The sequence below is a fragment of the Gymnoscopelus microlampas genome, assembly GCF_963454915.1.
Source record: "Gymnoscopelus microlampas genome assembly, chromosome: 6".
In the NCBI taxonomy this organism is placed as follows: Eukaryota; Metazoa; Chordata; class Actinopteri; order Myctophiformes; family Myctophidae; genus Gymnoscopelus; species Gymnoscopelus microlampas.
Window position 1 is genome coordinate 57,527,741 of NC_139943.1, and position 22,070 is coordinate 57,549,810.

Consider the following 22,070-nt stretch of genomic DNA (forward strand, 5'->3'; position numbering starts at 1 on the left):
GACAAGCTGTGAAGAGGAAGGCAGCTCAAATTGCAGATGATCAGCGGCTCAAAAAGAGAGCCAGAGGTGCAGGTCCCAAAACTATGGTCGATACTGAAGATGAGATTTGGTTGGCCAAGTGCATAGGTAAATGAAGTACATTACTTTAATCAGTTCAGAAATATAGTAATGTTTTTGTGTGTGTGTGTGTGTGTGTGTGTGTGTGTGTGTGTGTGTGTGTGTGTGTGTGTGTGTGTGTGTGTGTGTGTGTATGTATGTATGTATTATGTACATATTAGGGGTGGGACGATATATCGATATATCGCGATAATTCCTCTCGCGATAAATAATCGATATACTGTCGGCAAATATCGATAATTTACGATACTTTATTACACCATGCATTTTCTCTATGGATTCCCCCGGTTGCCACAGAGTGCAGTACCTACCGCGGCCGCCTATCCTAGGCGGTGGCAGTAATCAAATAAATGAGGAAAAAGTGGGCTGGGCGGAAGCAAACAAAGACCAGCGGCGAAGAAGACGAGAGAGAGAGGCTCTGTGCTAGGCTGAAGCGAATGAATGAACGGCGAACAGCAACAACAATGGCGGAGAACAGCGAGAACAACAAGCAAATAAAAGATCCACCGGCAAGGTTCCACAGTAAAGTCTGGGCCCACTTTGGCTTTTATGAGAAAGATGATGGAAAAACACTGGACAAAGAATATGCAATCTGCAAGCACTGTCGTCACAAGGTGAAATACACCAGCAACACGTCGAATCTGCAGAGCCATCTCGACCACCGTCATGCCGATCTAGCCTCGGTGGCTAAAGTAGCTACGGGGACTAAAGTAGTTAGCCCAAATCAGCCTCCAATCACTGATGCTTTTAAAGCAAAGTTTCCCTTTGGGTCTCCGAGGGCTCAGAAGATTACCAGATCCATCGCTACGATTATGTTCAAGGACCTACGCCCGTACAGTGTTGTGGAAAACGACGGTTTTCGCCGAATGTTAACAACACTCGAACCAAGATACGAGATACCAAGTCGTAAACACATAACTGACAAAGCCATCCCCGCATTGTATGCAGAGACCAGAGCAAAGGTGGAAGATGCACTGAAGACCGCTAAAAGAGTTGCACTAACCTGTGATGGCTGGACTTCAAGTCCTTTGTAACCATCACCGCTCAGTTTATTGATGAGGACTGGCATCTGCAATCCTACGTTCTTCAAACTCGGGAGATGAACGAGAGTCACACTAGCCCTCACATGGCAGAAGTGTTAAAGAAGGCTGCAGCGGAATGGAAGCTTACGGAGAAAGACCCAGCCGTGGTTACTGACAACGCGTCAAATATGTGCGTTGCAGTTGATCTTACTGGTTATCGACACGTTCGGTGTTTTGCTCACGTGCTGAATCTCGCCGTACAGCGTGCCCTGAAGCTGCCAAACATTGCTACACTGCTTGGGAGAGTCCGGAGGATTTCAGTGTTCTTCCACAGAAGCACCCCAGCTGCTGAAGCCTTGAAGAAGAACCAGACGTGTCTTGGCCTTTCACACAAAAAGCTCATAACTGATGTTGTTGTCCGCTGGAACAGTGCCTATGAGATGCTCAGTCGGTTTCTTGAGCAACAGTCTGCTGTCACTGCTGCACTCTTATCTCCAGATGTAAGTTGCTTGATCTATATTGTTACTGAATTGTTTGATAAATCTGCAGTAATAATAATAATAATGTATTTTATTTATAGTGCACTTCACATTTGAAAAAATCTCAAAGTGCTACAAAAGGCAGTTGCATAAAAATAAACATCACACCATTAAAAACATCTGAGAAACTGAAACAAAACAATTAAAACATGGGGGCATAAGTCCAGGTTATGGTGTGATATTTGTTTATATAGAACATTGTAATTAGGTTGTGAATGATACAGCCTGAAATATTCATAATACAAGTGCTATTCTGCTCTCCTCTTGCAGTAAAATGTATGCATGTTGAATTTTATAATATATAATGTTAATGAATCTATATTCATTATTAACATTCATTATCATTACATTGGTTTTAATGAAAGTTCCATTCTGTTCTGTTCTTTCTTTAAAGGTCAGAAAGAATGCCACTGAATGCTACACCCTGACTGATGGAGACCTTAGAAATGCAGAAGCAGTGGTAAAAGCCCTTGCGCCAATGCTGGTGGCAACAAAGAGCATGTGTGAGGAGAAGAGCCCAACGGTTTCCATCATCGCTCCGCTTCACGCCCAACTTCTCAATGTAGTGCGGGCCACTAAGTCCATTTTTATGTTACAATAGTTCAGTTTGTGATACAAGCGCCAAATTTGGCATGAACAATGCCTAGGACCTACTTTTGCAGAAAAGCCCGTTAGCCACGCAAAAAAAAACAATATGGCTGCCATTTTCCAAAATGGCTGCTGGCGAAAGACATTTTATGTGTATTTTGACCTGGATTGTGATTGGATTTTGATTATATTGGTATTAACATATAGTTTTGACTCCCCCCGCCCCCTCCCCCCGTTAGCTACGCGTAAAAAAAACAATATGGCTGCCATTTTCCAAAATGGCTTAAGGCAAAAGGCATTTTATGTGTATTTTGACCTGGATTGTGATTAGATTATCCAATTTTGATTATTTTGGCATCAGAATATAGTTTTGACTCCCCCCCGCCCCCTCCCCCCGTTAGCCACGCAAAAAAAAAAACAATATGGCTGCCACTTTCCAAAATGGCTGCTGGGGAAAGACATTTTATGTGTATTTTGACCTGGATTGTGATTGGATTTTGATTATTTTGGTATCAACATATGAGCCTACCACACACTACACACTTAGCCTACCGGGTTTCTGTCTTTTTGCCTTTTCCCACGAAAGGTTGACACGACATCACATCCAGTGAAAGTGTGAAAGAAAGGATGCCAATGGATTTTTCAGGGCCTAGATTCTTCACTAAATCGTGAACTGGTAACCAACAACAATACAATACAGTACAGTACAGTGCTGTTCAATAACAATACAGTACAGCACTGTGCTGTGCTGTACAATAGCAAAACAGTATAGTACTGTGCTGTACAATAACAGAACAGTACAGTAGAGTAAAGTACAGTGCTGTACAATAACAGTACAGTACTGTTTTGTAATGTGTTTGTTTGTCCTGTTTTAAGTGGTTACTTAGTTTTTACTTTACTGTTGTGTTCGTTTTATTTTGTTGTAACGTTTCCTGTCTTGTCTCATTACCTTGTGATTAGTTTTATTTCTCCACCTGTGTCCCGTTAGTCCCTTAGCTCAATGGTGCGCATTCTGCGCAACCTTTTTACAGTACACCCTCAGAAAACATTTGGATTATCCAATCACAATACAGGTAAAAAAAACACATAAAATGTCTTTCGCCAGCAGCCATTTTGGAAAATCGCAGTCATATATATATTTTTTGCATGGCTAACGGGGGGAGGGGGTGGGGGGGAGTCAAAACTATGTTCTGATGCCAAAATAATCAAAATTGGATTATCCAATCACAATCCAGGTCAAAAACCACATAGCATGTCTTTCGCCGGCAGCCATTTTGGAAAATGGCAGCCATATTGTTTTTTTTGGGGTGGCTAACGGGCTTTTGTGAACAAGTAGGTCCAGAAGAAACTTTGTGGAAAATTTGGCGCTTGTATCACAAAGTGAAGTATCGTGTCACTAACAGCCCCTACTACTGCAGCCATTCTACGGTTGATGTCATAGAACATTTTATCCACCTCCAAGCTGCTGATTCCATGCCATTTATTTATATTCTTCTAGGAGCACAACTTACCAAATGAATGTAACAAATGTTGAGTGGTGGCCTGGAAATGGTATTTGCGAACGCAGCGGAAGGAGGCGCGCCTCTGCGCAAGTGGAGCATACTATGAAAACGTGCTGTCTTTGTGTCTCTGTCTGTCTGTGTGCAGTATGTGTGCAGCCACACCCCCATGTGACTCACGCTCTCATTGGCTGCCCCCCTGTGACTCATGCTGTCATTGCCTGCATGCACTACAGTGTGGCTGAAATTCGCCTGTGCCCCAGGGTGACTAAATACACTCCTCTGAGAAAAATATAGCAGCGACAGTCAAAAATAACACATCTACAAGCATCTACACGAGTTCATCTATTGGGATATATCTAATAATTCCATGTTATTTCTGCATATTTCAGGCCGGATGGCAAGTTGAAAACGCCGTAGTTTGAGAACAGTTTGCCCCAAAAAGAAAAACATGCCTGAAATCCGCCTGCCCCTCGGTGACTAATTACACTCCTCTGAGATAAATATAGCAGCTACAGTCAAAAATAACACATCTACAAGCATCTACACGAGTTCATCTATTGGGATATCTAATAATTCCATGTCATTTCTGCATATTTCAGCCCGGATGGCAAGTTGAAAACGCCGTTCGCTTCCCGCGTTCGCGCGTCTTACTTGTAGTATGAAATCTACTAGTTAAAGCTAATAGTGGTATACTAGTGGTACTATATATACTAGTATGCCTATTTGTTGTGCACACTTGCCTTTTGTGTGACACCTGCCTTGTATCGTACCTCTATTTATTAAAATGCCTATGCTCATACATGATTTTGAAATATTTCTTAATGTTTAACACATTTTAATTGTATTTGTTTAAGCAAAAGGAAAAAAAAGACATCCCTTGTGTGCACTAGAGGAACAGGTTGTGTGTGAGCTCCAGCACATAGAAAATTACCAGTGAGTCTCTATTACACTCAACTAGATGATGGTAGGCAGACATCACTGATCGCAACAACAGACTATACCCAGGTGGATACAAATTAAACATTAGCTGGTGAAGCAAAGGCAGGTGTGTGTTTACTACTGATGACATCTGGCCAGGGGGTGATGAAATAGTGACTCAACAGGTGCAATGTTGTACTAGGCCTGTAGCTAGGTGTACTGTACAGTGTCATAATATAGAGTGGGATGAGCAACCATACATCATGGGTCTTGATACAAAATATAGATAATATATGAAAATGAACTACAGTATTGTAATGATCGGTGGGTTTCACATGGGAAGGATCAGTGTTGATCGCTATTTATTTAAGAACCCTCTTTGAATTGTGACGCTGCAAACCAAACACCAAACCTATTCACTCACATGAGGAAATAGAGAGGGGGGCAACACCACAACTACCCCTCTCTACCATGCTGATGTGACACATACTGTACACAGTGATACAACACATCCAGTTGTGCAGAACTGCAGAACCAACCAATATGCCCATATATGGGCATTCCAATATATGGGTATATGCTGATGACATCAGGGATCTCCATATATGGCCATTAAAGGGACAAGGCAGAAAGACAGTAACAGACATCTCCGTATATGGGCACAAAGGGGATATAGACAGATGGGTACAACGGGTACTCTGACAAATCCCCTAAAACTATGGTCGGATCGGCATTGCGATGTAGAACTCTAGATGTGAAATGGCGGAAGATCCAAGGGTTAGAGGTTAAAGAGGCAAAGCTGTTCCTCATTAGGAGACGCACAGTATATGTAATGAAGTTGCATGGCTGTAGGTCAAACGGCTTTAGAGAGTCATACCTGTTGAATGCTATAGCACCACCCTTTGGCTAATGGTTGTGAGTTTCATTTCTCTGTAGTGACCCTCTACCCTATACTGCTAAGTTGTGTAAAAATGTGGCTCTGCATTTATATAGTTAGGGGATATAGTTAGGGGATTCATTGGCTCATGGAGGCTTCATTTTTTCACGTACGCACTTCTCTCCAACTGGGTTTTTAGATATCCGTCCAAAGTCTGTGTGTAGAATGTTTCGTGTAGATTCTTCCAAAACACTCCCTGATGCCAATTCAGAACATCTGCCTCACATTTTTCACATGGGCCTGTTATAGCGCCACCAGGAGACCAATTTGTGAAAAACTAATGTCTTGATATTACTCCTACAGATTTTATCCAAACGTCATGCAAATCGGTACACAGTATCTCTATAGTCATGTCATCAACACGGATCTGTCAGATTTCCCATATTCCATCCTCATTGGCTAAGGTTGGCTTCCAAAGTTTGCAGGATTGGTCCGTTTTGAACAAAATGCCTCAAATCATGAACTCAGCTTGCCATTTCCGTGAAATTTCACACGCACATTCCCACTAGGCCAAGGAAGAAATGCCACCCTTTTCACATTGGCCTGTTATAGCGCCACCAGCAGGTCTAATTTAGCAAAACACATTTTTGGAACAAAATGCCTCAAATCATGAATGCAGTGTCCAATTGCCGTGAAACCCTTTTCACATTGGCCTATTATAGCGCCGCCAGGAGGCCACAATAACGTACCTGACCTGGCGGAGTGTTGTCCGAGGAGCACTTTTTCTAGTTTTCTTATGAAAGTGTTGTTAATGTATGTTAAACCCTGCCTATACTTCTGCCTCTGCTCAGATGGGCGTTGTGAAAGATTACGTAATGCCATAAGGTGGCACGGGGGATGGCATGTCCGAAATTCAAAATTTACTTTAGTAAAAGTACAAAAGTATTGGTATCAAAATAAACTTAAAGTACCAAAAGTAAAAGTACCAAAATGTTGAAAATAGCAGATCAACAATCTCACAACTAGCCGAGGTATAAAATAGGGCTAAAGTGGTTAATGCATGTTTTATGTTGTAATCATTTATATCTGCAAAGTAACTAGTAACTAAAGTTTTGAAATAATTGTAGTGGAGTTAAAGTACAATATTTACCTCCGAGATGTAGTGGAGTAGAAGTAAAAGTATAGGCAATTGGAAATACTCCAGTAAAGTAAAAGTACCTCAAAATTGTACTTCAGGAGAATCAGGACAGTACTTGAGTAAATGTACTTAGTTTACTTTACACCACTGCACAGCACTGATGGGTGGTGTGTAAGATTACGTAATGCCATAAGGTGGCACAGGGGATGACACAGCACTGGGTATAAAACATAACAACTGGACAATGGGTTTAGAGAAGGGGGAGGGGGTTATAGACAGAGCAGGACAGTCATGAGGGCTTCTCTAGACATACACCTGCTTACATACTTAATATTGTTCTCTGCCTTCTCTCCTTTGTCTTCCTCATCTTCCTCTTCTTGTGAGTTACAGGCACAGTTTAATGTCAACAGAATTTACAAGCCTGGGGACTTGGTTCTGGGTGGCTTGTTTCCGATGCACTTATCCTCTGTGTTCCCTGAGCTGTCTTTCACCTCCAAGCAACAACAGGAGCCCACTTGCTATGGGTGAGTATCACAGGTACACACAGTACCAGGATTAGTTGATGTACATTTTGACAAAGATACATATTGCTGCTGTAGGGTGGAAATCCTAATGTCCAAAACTGTTACTTCTCAGGAAAAAAAGAAAAGAAAAAAATAACTTGTTCTGATGGAGCCAGTTTAGTCACGTGGTCAAGTAGTTTAGTCACAATATTTTATGAATATGTGTTTTTGTATATATCAGTGCCTGTGCTCCTCTGTGAGGAAAATGCTGTGTGCAGTGGGTGTCTGGCATCATCCAGTATGGATACTGTCTTAGCCATGTGAAGTTGAAATATGGAGATATTCGATATTCAAGGTGACAGTGTAATATTGTGTGTTAGCTTTTACATCGAAGGGTTCAAACAGGCCCAGACCATGGCTTTTGCAATTAATGAGATCAACAGAAACCCCAGCCTGCTCCCCAATGTCACTCTGGGATACAGTATCTATGATAACTGTTACACGCTTGGAGTTACATTCAGTGCAGCGTTGTCATTGGTCAGTGGGAGAGAGGAACAGTTCCAATTGGATGAGAGCTGTGTTGGGTCTCCTCCAGTGCTTGGAATTGTGGGTCCTTCTACCTCAATAAGTTCTATTGCCATCTCTAGAATATTAGGGTTGTACAGAGTGCCCATGGTAAGTTTCCTACTTGAATCCTCTTTACCACAACCTTTTTTGTATTATGCTTAAAGCTGCACTATGTAACTTTCCTCTTTCACCCCATATTTGAACACAGTTTCCTGAACAAGTGCTGACATTTTTACCATTGAGCTAATAGAGCCTCGGGTGATGAATTTAATCTTGACCGTCAGGTCAAAATCTGTGTCAGATCCTGTGTCTACTGTAGGTGAGACATGACCTTTGACACGATCTGAATGTCTCTTGATGAGCAGGGAGACAAAATACAACCACCCCAATTGTACAAGTTATATTGTATTAACATACTCTACCATACAGAGTTTACATTTTATTCATACATAGAAGGCTATATAGTGCCGCTTTAGTTTTGGTTATTTTGTTATTTACAAATCTAAAATAAGTAATGTATTTGGTCTTGTTTACAGATTGAAAGACATAGAACATATTTACTTGCAGCAGAGCATGTGAGCAGAGAGGGCAGGTTGTGAATAGAGTGTGAAGTGTCAAAGAGGAATCTGTACTGGGTGCTCAAAAACATAAATACATAATGAGGCAAAGACAACAATTCAGAATTCCAAGTATGAGAGATTTTACTCGAGTAAAAGGAGCAAACTTACACAACAGAATCATGTAATGGAACATCCAGTTTGTCTCACTGAGGTCATGTGCCACCTCTGGTTAAATAGGCTTGTTTCAGACACACCCCCTCAACACCAACCACAGACAGTTTTTCACATAGAGATGTTAATTTAGTCAACAAGCATGATGACAAAACAAAATAATTTAAATGTTGCATAGGTGCCAGCTTGTCTCATAGAAGCAGAGTGGGGGCACACAGACTGCGGGAAACTTAAAAAGCAGTACAATTATACATTGGTTTGTTCTAAATTCACATTATAGAGTTCTTTCAGATTAACAATATTACATACTTCAAATTTCCTTGACAGAAGCAGGCTTTCAAAAGGTCAGAGCACAATGCATCTGTGTTAGAAGTTTGATTCTTTGCCCAGACCTGCGTCTGGTCCATGCCATGGTCACGTGTAGCGCAGGGCCGGACTTACCGTTGGGCTAGGGGGGGCTACAGCCCCCGGGCCTCCAACTGGGGGGGCCTCCGATTTTTTTGGTAAAAAAAAATATATATATATATATATATATTTTTTTTTTTTAATCAATTTTTTTTTTTTTACGATGAAATTGTAAAGTATTGCAATCCAATTCAAGTGAGATTTATGTTTAGTTATTGTATATTTAGTTGTTTTATGGTTAAAACATCGAGAGCCTCTGCTATCCACACTGTCTGTCACTGCCACTGAAGACAGTGCCTGTAGTGGCTGTCAAAGCCTAATCCGGTCTAAAGCCCGCCTACTACTGTATCCAGTATTTTCCACACACACATACATGCACACACCACTTCCGTATCCGCTCTAGCCCCACCGACCCCCCCCGTGTAAATCCCAAAATGGTTTGGTCCACAGCAGTCCGCATTCCTCCTCATTGCACGTTACGAGTAACGAGTGTGTTTTGGGGCGAAAACACTCAGCCCCAAAACACACTCGCCCCTATTTTTTTCGCCGGCCGAGGCCGCTGGATATACCCGGGGCGACTGTGTTTTGGGGCGATGCGTTTATGTCGGCCTGGCGCAGCATGCAACATCCAACATGTGGTTTTTCACCGGTTTGTTTACAAGTCGAATTTGGGAAAATAGCTCGACAACAACACAACGAGAGGATACAAGAGCTATCTGTGCTAGTAGTTGCAAAGTGTGCAGATTTAAGCAAGTATTTTAAAACGGTGAAAGCTACCGAGGAAAAAGAAATAGAGAGTGGTAGACCGACCCCCGCCGACTCGAGGAGTTACATCCAAGGATTCGTAGTGTATAATTATAAATAAACAACCTCCTGGTGCTTCCAAGTTGGGGGGTAGTTTTACCAAAACCAAAGGTATTGAAGAGGAGGATTTGGAGAATGTTACGGTCATCAGAGATCAAAGGATTTAGCAGCTGCCAATGAAGTGTGGCTGCATCAGTGATGAGTAAGTCTACTATTAAAGTTAATATAAAGCAAACTTCATGTTCTGAACAAAACTCACACGTCTCTGTGCCAAACCTTCTATTCGTTATACTTTACAGTAGCTATTGATAATCGTAGATGGTTGATGATGCTCAATTCCTCTGCTCTGCTCATTATTTGAAACAGCCAGTGGTGGGTAAAATAAAATGTATATTACTGCTGTAAATATGCATCTATATACTACTCCACTTTGGACCGAAATAACCGAATTAAACCCGAAATTAAAAGAAAAATAACCCGAACTACCCGGGCTTCGCACGCGCCAGTGGGGCCTCGATAATTACTCTAGCCCACGGGCCTCGACTCCTCTTAATCCGGCACTGGTGTAGCGTCTTTTTTAACAAAAAGTGGAGGTAGAGTACATGATTTGGAACGATATTAAATGTCAAATTTGTAACATCATTAAACCTAATGTACCGATCACTGTGGTCTATAAATAATATGCTTACAGCAATGTTATAAAACAAACTACATGTGTGCATCACTCATGTACAGTACCTGGTCTAAGAACCGACAGTATACGTAATTCTGAATGGAAGAGTGATTGTTGATCTCTTGTGTCAGGTTTGTTTTTATTGGTGTCAGTGTCTGCTTTTCGCTGCCTACGCCGCACTCTCACGGAATAAGTTTTTTTCCCCTGTAGTTAATGGTTCCAGGATGGTGGATTTTAATTTGCCAAAAAAGTGGCTACAAAACGGTAGAAACAAATGGGTCACGTGACGGTTCACTTAGTCCATTTTTATTTGTACAGTCTATGGTGATTACCCAGCATGCAGGATTTATTGTTATTGCCCTAACCCTAACCCTAACCCTCTTATGAAAACATTTCCTTTACCCTTAGTAAAATGTGTAGCCTAGTAATTCATTGGCGGTTAAAACATGATGTTTTGTGACAGTGTCGCTGTCCGATGCTTAAGGATGCATACATATTATGCATATATATATATATATATATATATATATATATATATATATATATATATATATATATATATATATATATATATATATATAGTGATACAATACTATAATGAATACAAAAGTAGTATATTACATATTGTCGCTGTCGGGCAGAAACCATCTCAATTTTTCAACTAATTTTCATTTTTTATAAATCAATGCCCTCTACGTCTCTGTGTGGGTTTTACAAATATTGAACCAATTGACTAAACCTCCTAACTACATTGGTTCCTCAAAACTGTCGGTCAAACCACCTAACTCCAACTTTGGAGATCGCTGTTTTTGCCACCATTGAATAACGAAGTCAGATGGAAAGAAATCTCCACATTTATATTCAAAAACCTCCTAACTCCACTTGAGCTGTATTTGGATAAAGTGATGATAATATAAGGACACATTTAAGTATTTGACAATGTATAAAGTCACCATACCAACTTTGATGAGGCAGTATTGTGTTGTTTTTAATTTCCTGAAAAGTTTTTTTTGTACAGCAGAGATATAGTATAATATAGTATCTAGTTTTATTTGTTGTCTTTTTTTGTCTTTTTCAGATAAGTTACTATGCTAGCTGCTCCTGTCTGAGTGACGTGTATCAGTTCCCATCCTTCTTTAGAACGTTCGCCACTAATGTCTTCCAGGTGAACTTCTACAAACAATAGATGTATTGGTATGCAGTAGTTCACACTTGACAAAAACATTATTCTAGTGCAGCCATTCCCAACCCTGTGGTAACTATAGCCTACTATTAATATAACATTAATATAAGGAGAAAAGAAAAATAGTTTTAATTGTGATACCAATATATAGGAACTTATCGTTGCTGTCAGGGCAGAAACCTATTACCTACATATTTTAACTTTTTGTGTTTTTTCCAAAGTGAATGCCCTACTTGATCATACTACAGCATCAAACAAAAGCATCAAAAGAAGCCGATATACAAGCTCGAAATATGGCGCTAAGTGACACATTTTTAGCTTGTAGATCTGCTACTTTTGCCATTTTAGAATTTGAAATTAACAGTTTTGAACGTATGAGGTATGATGGTGACATTATAGTATACTACGTTAGCATAATCAATAGGCTCTATGCACCACAGCCATATTGGAAAGAAATTGGGCCTCTTATTACTTCCTTCGCAGGTGTTACCAATGATACTAATGAAGGCTCTGTTCCATTCTGGTCAGGGTGCTGCTATTGTGCATGTTGGCTCACTAGAAACACTCCATTGTGGTTCCCAAATGGCCCCTTATGGTGGGTGTGTAACTCTGAGAGTGTACAAACGGAACCAAATGGACCCGTAAGGGTCCATTTGGTTCCATTTGTACACTCTCAGAGTTATGGGGGGTCCTTGACAATAAGACAATCACTGTGCTACACTAAATGGAACAGAGCCTTAATTAGTATTATTGGTAACACCTGTGAAGGAAGTAAGAACAGGCCCAATTTCTTTCCAACATGGCTGCTGTGCATAGAGCCTATTGGTTGATCATTAAAACAAACGTGCCCGCCCATCTGACCCACTTAACACGGCAGATGCATGGACTGCAAACACTTTGAGATTTTCAAGTGGGTCCTCGTCCAGAAAAGGTTGGGAACTACTGCTGTAGCCGAAGATCTCTGTTGACAGCATCAGAAGAAAATGTATTAGACATTTTTCACAGTGGATTCTGTGTAGGAAATTCACAGATTCACTGATTTACCACTTTGTGAATAATCCAACCTATATCACTCCTCCCTACCTTCTCTATCCATTCAGGTGGAAGCTATGCTTCAAATTATGAGGTGGTTTGGTTGGACTTGGGTGGGAGTGTTGTTTAGCGATGATGACTATGGCCACGATGCTGCCCTAACATTCCAGTCTGACCTGGTCCAGTCTGGTCTGGGTTGTGTGTCTTATTCAGAGGCTCTGCCCTGGGACAATGACCTGGCTAAACTTCAGAGGATTGCCACTGTGATGAAGACGTCCACAGCTCGCGTGGTCATTCTGTTCGCCTATGGGACTTACATAGTTAATCTCATGGAAGAGGTTTGTGTAATGATATTCATGCAAAATGGGAGAGCATCTGTGTCATTTTAGATGTAGCTATATAGGCCTACGTATAATGTGGATTCATAATTAGAAGAAAATGTGTTATATTGAAGAAAGACATCCCTTCATAAGTTGCACTTTGACTGTGTGTGTGTGTTATAATCATTATGATTATTATGATTATTACTCTCCGCAGGAGAGTATTGTTTTCACTTTCTAAATATGACACACCGATTGGTCAAGCCTCACGTGACACGTGACAATACGGTGAAATACTGTATAAATACATGGCGTCAAAGTGAGGTAAGACAGGAACCATCACGAAATGGCTGCATGGCTGATACATAATTGGCAGATAGGACAGATAGGACAGATAGGACACTTATATAGACAGGAGGGATATGACACTTACACAGACGGATAGGACACTTACAGTACACAGACAGGACGGATAGGACACTTATACAGACAGGACGGATAGGACACTTATACAGACAGGACGGATAGGACACTTGCACAGACAGGACGGATAGGACACTTACATAGACAGGAGGGATATGACACTTACACAGACAGGACGGATAGGACACTTACAGTATACAGACAGGACGGATAGGACACTTACAGTATACAGACAGGACGGATAGGACACTTATACAGACAGGAGGGATAGGACACTTACACAGACAGGAGGGATAGGACACTTACACAGACAGGAGGGATAGGACACTTACATAGACAGGACGGATAGGACACTTATACAGACAAGACGGATAGGACACTTATACAGACGGATAGGACACTTATACAGACAGGACGGATCGGACACTTATACAGACAGGATGGATAGGACAGTTAGAACATAAGAATTAGAACATTCCCAACATTCCCAACACAAGTCTGGTAAGAGTGAGGTAAGACAGGAACAATCACGAAATGGTTGAGAAATGGCGGATACTGTAACAATTGGATACTTACACAGACAGGACGGATAGGACACTTACACAGACAGGACGGATAGGACACTTACATAGACAGGACGGATAGGACACTTATACAGACAGGAGGGATAGGACACTTATACAGACAGGACGGATAGGACACTTATACAGATAGAACATTCCCAACATTCCCAACAGCGGAGAGTTGTGCTCCGAGGAGCACTTTTTCTAGTTATTATTATTATTATTATTATTGTATTTCAACACAATCAACAGGTGGTAAAGCAGAATGTCGCAGGTATGCAATGGATGTTACCTGCCGCTGCAGGTTGGACGACAGATACTACCATCCAGATTCCTCACTATTTGCCATACCTGAGAGGCACCCTGGGTTTTGCCATTCGTCGTGGAGAGATACCAGGCCTCAAGGACTTCTTGTTAAAAATACATCCTGACAATGACCCTGGCAAGAGCCATGAAAATAGCATAGTGAGTCTTTTGTTCAATCATTTTTTTTTATTTTTTTTTATCCTATTAAAATTGCCTAGAGGGTGGGTCGCTGCAAAAATTGCCTGCGAGGCGCACCATTGGTCCGCACCAAATGTAGCACCAACACTGGTCAGGGGTCTGCCATAAAAAAAAAGTGAAATGTCCCTTTAAGTACAGTACTTGAGTAAATGTACTTATTTTCTTTATAGGGGTAAAGTATAGGGGACAGGTTTGTATAGGGGTGCAGGTGGTAAGGGGCAGGTAGTAATCAAACACAGAGCATTGTTCCCCCCCCACTGTGTTTCTATTGGCAGGGGTTTAAAAAGCCATAACTCCAGCATGCTAAAGGCCCCAAACTTGGTGGGTGCTCTTAAAGGGCGAATAAGGATAGGCTATAATGTGATAATGCCCGCCCCTGCCGTTTTCCTATTGGCTGGGGTTTAAACAGCCATAACTCCAGTTCCCAACATGCTACAGGCTCCAAACTTGGTGGATGGTCCCACAGACTTCTGATTTAAGAAAATAATGACCACTTCATTCCTACTTCCGGTTTGTCGGATTGCCTTGAAACTTCACCAACACACTCTCTGAGCGGTGTGGAGTTCAATGATGCAACCCGGAAGTAGATCTGTTCACGTGGTCGTAGATATCCGATACTCTGCCTGTGCCCCCCCCCCCCCCCATTTTAAGGAATCCAATGGTAAAGACCAGAAGTGGATCCGACCACCGGAAGTGGGTGAAATTGCAATTCCCCCCCACTCGGATCATTTATTTGCCCCTACCTCCCGAACGCAAGGTTGCACAGGTATGACTGTGCACCTGAGTGCTGCAAGTGCATTGTTGCTCCAATTAGCACCAAACTTTTGGCACACAACGCAATTCTGATCCATGGCAGGGGTCTGACATGACAACAGCTGGTCACACCTGGGGCCACGTCAGGGTCCCTCAGGGCTACAGGCACACCGTTGCTCCAATCCTCACCTACATGGCACAAATGTTGTTTAGGGATCTGTCATGACAAAAACATTACAAAATTGCACACATTTGGGGCGCAATTGGTCATAGCTAGCTGCCATTTCTCTGATAGCGCAATATATGAGTTATTAGTTAGTATTAGTTAAGTCCTCATTGTTGTTCCCTCAGGTGAGGCAGTTTTGGGAGCACACATTTCGGTGTAAATTTGCACCCTTTCCGTCAGAGTGGGTGGATGCTCGTGGATGGGTTTGTACTGGACAAGAGGACCTAGGAACAGCCCAAACTACACTTTTGGATGTGTCTGAACTCAGGGCAGATTATAATGTGTACAAGGCTGTGTATGCTCTGGCCCATGCCCTCCATGACATGTTGCAATGTGTGCCAGGAAGAGGGCCTTTCAGTGGGCACAGCTGTGCCAGTTTGAAGACAATACAGCCATGGCAGGTGTGGTATAAATTCACAGTTTACCTGGATTCAAATTTAGAATAATAATGTAAATGTGACATTGGCGGAAAAAGAAGAGAACTTGACATAGTAGGATCTTCAGCTATGGCCAGTCAGTGTCATTTTGTCATGTCATGGCTCTGGTCCTACGTCGGAGAGGCCGACTTCTGATCGTGGTCTGCATAGGGGGCAGGTGGTAATTGTTCTTCTGAAGGTGGTCTGTATATTTGGCAGGTGGTATTTATAGGTTCTTCTGAAAGTGGTCTGTATAGGGGGCAGGTGGAAATGATATGTTTGGCCTTTTACCCAGACTCACTGCTCTTGTAGCTCAGAAATTATTTGAAGCATGCGACCCCAGTATGTAGAAAGTTCAGCAGGGTCCATTGCTGGTGTGGTAGGTCTTCACCTTTGATGCATCTCCCGCGGGTCTCAGATTTAGTGATGAATCCGTTTAGTCCCTGTCGGCCCCCGACTTCGGCTTCTATGATGCCGCCAGCGTTAACAGATATGTCCTAATTGTTGGTTTATTTATTTCATCCCTTCCAATTTCACGTATTTATCCTGCAGGAGTTCTCTCTCATACTTGGATATGTATATTATTTCATCTTATGCAAGGGGGTAGTTAAAACAGTTCCTGTCAATGTAACTCAGTACGTTTTTGAAGTCTCATGCCTGATTCTGCTCGTCACCATTTCTAGCTTGTGTATTACCTGGAAAAGATCAACTTCACCACATCATTTGGTGATCATGTTTCATTTGATGAGAATGGTGATCCTTTACCAATCTTGGATATCATGAACTGGGCGTGGCTCCCTGATGGAAGCACAAATGTTCAGTATGTAGGTGTGGTCCAAAAATCAGCCTCCGGAGATGAAGAACTCATCCTTGATGAAGACAGCATCTTCTGGAACTTTGAATCCAAAAAGGTCACTTTGGCTGGCTAAAATACCTAATGTTGAGCTCATGATGTGAATGTCATTTAGTTTAGACTGAAACTGATCAAAGTTACTTTCCTCTGTAGCCTCCTCGGTCAGTGTGCAGTGAGAGCTGTTCCCCTGGAACCCGTGTGGCCAGAAGGAAAGGAGAACCTGTCTGCTGCTTTGACTGCATTGCTTGTTCTGAGGGAGAGATCAGCAATGAGACTGGTAGGTTTACATTATATAGGAGCTTATCTTTAGGCTAATACTGTACTTGTCTGTGCCTTTAATCGTCTCTCCTTTGTTAGACTCTACAGAGTGCACTAGTTGTCCAGATAACTTCTGGTCCAGTCCACAGCGTGACCACTGTGTCCCTAAGAGCGTGGAGTTCCTCTCCTTCCATGAGGATCTGGGTATCTCCTTGACAACCATCTCATTGTTTGGCACACTTACCTGTGCCATTGTCCTGGGAATTTTCATCTATCACAGAGACACACCCATGGTACGCGCCAACAACTCAGAACTCAGCTTCCAAATTTTGATGTCACTAAAACTGTGTTTCCTGTGCTCACTTCTGTTCATTGGACAACCCAGACTTTGGACTTGTCAACTGAGACATGCAGTGTTTGGGATCAGCTTTGTGCTGTGTGTCTCGTGTATTTTGGTAAAGACTATGGTGGTGTTGGCTGTGTTCAAGGCCTCAAAGCCTGGAGGTGCAGACATTATGAAGTTTTTCGGTGCAATGCAGCAAAGAGGAACAGTTCTAGCTCTCACTTCCATCCAGGCAATAATCTGCATTGCCTGGCTTGTGTCTGCCTCACCAACTCCTCATAAAAACACACAATACTACAGTGATAAGATAGTCTATGAGTGTGAAGTGGGATCAACAATTGGTTTTGCAGTGTTACTGGGTTATATTGGTTTACTGGCACTCCTCAGCTTCGTCCTAGCATTCATGGCAAGGAATCTTCCAGACAACTTCAATGAAGCCAAGTTAATCACTTTCAGCATGTTGATCTTCTGTGCCGTGTGGATAGCCTTCATTCCAGCATATATCAGCTCTCCAGGCAAATATGCAGATGTAGTGGAGGTATTTGCTATTTTAGCATCTAGTTTTGGCCTTTTGGCGGCACTGTTTGGACCAAAGTGTTATATAATGCTTTTGAAACCTGAGAGAAACACTAAGAAATCCATCATGGGTCGTGGTGCCACCAAGACATAGAAGAAGAAATTCAATGTTGATACATTTAATTTATATTGATTTGATATCTGATCACCTTGTTAGTAATAGATTACATTGTCTATCAGATTAAACTAAATCCTGTCAGAGATACAACATCTATCTAAGTTGGTGAAACGTTGATACACTCCTTTAAAGACTGGAGTGTAGACCTAATATATAGACAAGAAAAATGGGTAGCACTTTATAATAACTATACACTATTTAACATTAGTTAAACATTAGTATATAATTAATTTATCACAAATTCATCATTAGCATTATTCTGTCTGTGGTAAAAACGTGTAAAAAAAAAATGTCATGTTTGTTGCTAATCTAGCCTGGTTCCAGACCATAGACCCCGCCCACTGTCTGAGTGGACTGCTCCTCTTGGTCTGGTGTCATAATGTGAGCCTATGGCTTTTCACGGTCGAAGAAAAATCTGTCAAATCAGAGTCGGAGGTGGGGGTGGTCTAACGACAAGCCAATCAGCGAACATCTGGTAAACAAGCTGTGCGATGACATCAGATGTAGGCGGATCCGTGGATCTCTTGGTTTAGGGAAATTTGAAACCTCGCTCCCTCTCGTGGACAATGCAGCCAATGTCAGACTGAAGCTCCACGCAGCTTCAGGCTGATAATCAGGCTATTTCTAATCTAGAGATGGGATTTATGGCTCTTTGAAGGGAGCCGAATCTTGGGAATCGTTCCTTTCAAAGAGCCGTTCAAAAGACTGGTTCATTTGTATATTTATATATTTTTAAGAATCATTCGTCGTTGTAAACATTCCACAAGGTAGCGCCATATCCCTCTGCTCTGACAATGAGATCACAATTTTGTATTTACCCTTTTTATAAAAATGTGTTTGTGTAAATTGAGCTACCTTGACTTTATTTCATGCAACACCTCAAAAAAACAAGCAGGCAACAATGAACCTCCATGAGAAAAAGCTTTTAGTGCAACATTTTCCAGTGCAACAGTACAGAAAGATATTAAAACGCTGTACTAAATAAACTCTACAATGGACTAGTGAACTGTCCTGGGGTGCATATAGGTGTGCAGTACGTTAGTCCGACAGCGCATTCCTCCGACAGCGCAGCGCTCCGACGTTTCCAATACTAAACCCGAACCAAACCCGCACCCTAACCCTAACCGCACGCGGATGCCACATAGAAAAGGTCTGTCGGATTAACGCATGCCTCCCGCATATAGCTGCAAGGTTAAACAGTTAAACCCTTTGGGTTCCATTTGTAAACTCTCAGACTTAAATTAACACTCAGGATGTACTACATCTTATTTGTGCAAAATAGTACTTCTAGTATTATCAAATGACAAAACTATGAAACGAGAAAACTAGCATAGTAAAAAATATATAGATGCAACACTCTAGTAGTACAGTCAATCAGTACTACTATAAACACTACATAGATGTCAGGCTTACTCACTGTAAACGAGTGGTTCCCAAAGTGGGGGTCCTGAAATTATTTTGGCCACAGGTTTTTGATTTTAAGCTACCTTGATGTTATTGCATGTTATTCATGCGACACCTCAGTACAACATTTTAACAGTACAGAAAGTTAGATGTAGATAAATAGATAGATACAACACTGTACTTAATAAACCCTCCAATGTATTGGGGTGCATATAGCTGCAATGAATTAATTTAACTCTGAGAGTGTACAAATAGAACCAAATGGACCCTTACGGTCCATTTGGTTCCATTTGTTAACTCTGAGTTAAATTAACACTCAGGATGTACTACAGAATTGACCTTTACGGGTCCATTTGGTTCCATTTGTACACTCTCAGAATTAAATGAACACTGGTGATTTTACTGTGTATACCTGAGCAACATCAGTGCACATTTTTGCAAAAACACAACAACATTTTTGATAGAAAAACTATTGCAAAATAATACTCCTAGTATTATCAAACGAGAAAACTAGTATAGTAAAAAATATATAGATGCAACACTCTGGTAGTACAGTCAATACTACTATAAACACTACATGGACTAGTGAACAGTCCTGCAGCTGAGCGGAGTACACCTGAGCTGCTTTGATCAAAACAGGAGATCAGACTCTGTGCCATGTCATCAAACAAGGCTTACTTACTGGCTGTAAACCAGTGGTTCCTCAAATGAACAAAATAAAGTGTATAAATAAATGACGGCCCTCAAGCAATATATATTGCTCGGAGCAAATATATAATAAACAAGCAGAACATGCTTTGCAAAAGTGCCCGGTGTTGCCTTGTTTATTGTGCTGACAACGTGCGGCAAAGCGAAGCATCATTCAGTGTATTCAAGTTTCAGTACCCAGCATTGGCCGGGTTATTGTGTGTATTAGTCTCTCTCTCTCCCTCTCTCTTTCACTCACTCCCTCTCTCCCTCCCTCTATCCCTCATTCTGGAGGGGAGGAGAGGAGAGGGGAGGAGGGAGGAGAGGACAGGGGAGGAGGGGGAGGGGAGAGAGGAGAGGGGTGAGGAGAGGAGGGGAGGGGGAGGTGAAAAGAGGAGGGGAGGAGAGGGGAGGAGAGAGGAGGGGGAAGAGAGGGGAGGAGAGGAGAGGGGGATGGGAGTTGAGGAGAAGAGGGGGATGGGAGAGGAGGGGTGAGGAGAGAAGAGGGGGTTCCAGTGGTTCCTCAAATGAACAAAATAAAGTGTAAACTAAATAAATGACAGCCCTCAAATACTAAAGCAGTTCTATGCTTTGTGGCTTCTTCTGCCTCCCCTTGTCCTTTGGCAGATTTGCATTGAGGAAGACAAGTGCTTTCACTTTTATGGGCTTGAGGCGACTTCTTCTGTCTGAGATTATTAGTCCAGTCTTTGAAAATATTCTCTCAGATGGAACTGATGTTGCCACAATGCAAAGCTTCTTAGCCATAAGCTTGATAAGCCTGGGGTACACATGGCCCCGATTTCCCCACCACTTGAGAGGATCTGCCTGTCTTGGAGCAAGAGGCTCGTCTAGGTACGCCCTCACCTCCATGATGGCGTCTGCTGTGGGGTTCCTAGTGGTTGACCCTGTTCCAGCAACCTGCTCATAGGGGTGGGAGATATAACAATGGGGTGAGAGATAAAACAATGTTATTATGAGATTGTGATATTAGCCTGACGTTATCCTAGATTTAGAGAAAATAAAATGTGATTTATTTTTGCCATCCTTACTTGCTCATGGAAAAAGCTCCAAACAACCGATTCTGGTGCTGGTTCCTCTTGGGCCGGTGCCTGGGTGGGTTCACTGCTGCTTAGAGTGAGTCTTGGTGCTGCAGTTGATATTCTTTGGAAAGTCTCATCTGCACTTCTGCCTGATTGATTGATTGATTGATTGATGTACTTTATTTAGTAAGACATGAGAACAACACTACATGGATGTACAAATTCACAATACAAGGTCTACTAAACTGGAAGACTCATTAAGCACTGAGCTTGTTTAAGATGAGATCCCCATGCACACAAATCATGATGACATATAAGAGACAGACAGATATACACACCTTCCGTGAATGCCATCCTTTTGAACCTGGGGTCAAGAGCAGCAGCATCTGCAAGGATGGGGTTGGATTCAATTTTGCGGAATCTAGTCGCCATGCTTGAAGAAAGACAGTCGACCATGTCTTTTGCTGTCTGTGTTGTTGTCCTTCTCTGGATATCGACCATGGCTCTCTGCAGTCCCCTGGCCAGCAGCAATACTTTGGAGGCAGTCACAAAGCTAGTGAGGAAAAAAAACATATGATTATTATTATAATCATACAATTACAAAATTATACCAACAATTATTTATTACATACCACTATTTATTACACAGATATCTATTATGGTGTCAAATGTGTATTTATTTATATTAATTTATGTATTATTTAAATTATTTATTTATCATTATCATACTATAATTCTAGTAACCTCTGTCCGTTTGTAGTGGTGAGTGAGTAGGTGAGTAGGTGAAGCTACCCGGTTCTCCTCAGTGGCTGGACCAATTGCTCTGATTTTGCACACAGCCATTGACCATTACCATCTGAACTTAACTGTGAAGCCCGTTTTTCAATTTCATCAAATCTCAGCTTCTTATTAGCGCTTTTGTGTCAAAGAATGTCACCATGGTTACGGGGCTGCCCAGCTATGGGACGAACTGCCTCCCGGGTAGCC

At 41.9% G+C, this 22,070-nt stretch overlaps 2 protein-coding genes across 2 annotated transcripts in view; one reads left to right on the plus strand and one right to left on the minus strand.

Moving 5' to 3' along the window:
- LOC311047075 (extracellular calcium-sensing receptor-like) overlaps nucleotides 1-22,070 on the minus strand; it is a gene marked incomplete at both ends in the record, with an annotated part of 68,431 nt that overhangs the window by 5,820 nt on the left and 40,541 nt on the right. The gene's annotated exons all lie outside the window — the stretch shown is intronic.
- LOC311047920 (extracellular calcium-sensing receptor-like) lies at nucleotides 1,217-17,928 on the plus strand (the record flags this gene model as incomplete). The annotated part of the gene is made up of 9 exons (XM_084060872.1): nucleotides 1,217-1,639; nucleotides 7,092-7,225; nucleotides 7,585-7,879; nucleotides 11,463-11,549; nucleotides 12,668-12,937; nucleotides 15,514-15,789; nucleotides 16,488-16,715; nucleotides 16,811-16,934; nucleotides 17,015-17,928. The coding sequence occupies 9 exons, from the start codon at nucleotides 1,217-1,219 to the stop codon at nucleotides 17,926-17,928; spliced, it is 2,751 nt and encodes a 916-aa protein (XP_083916998.1).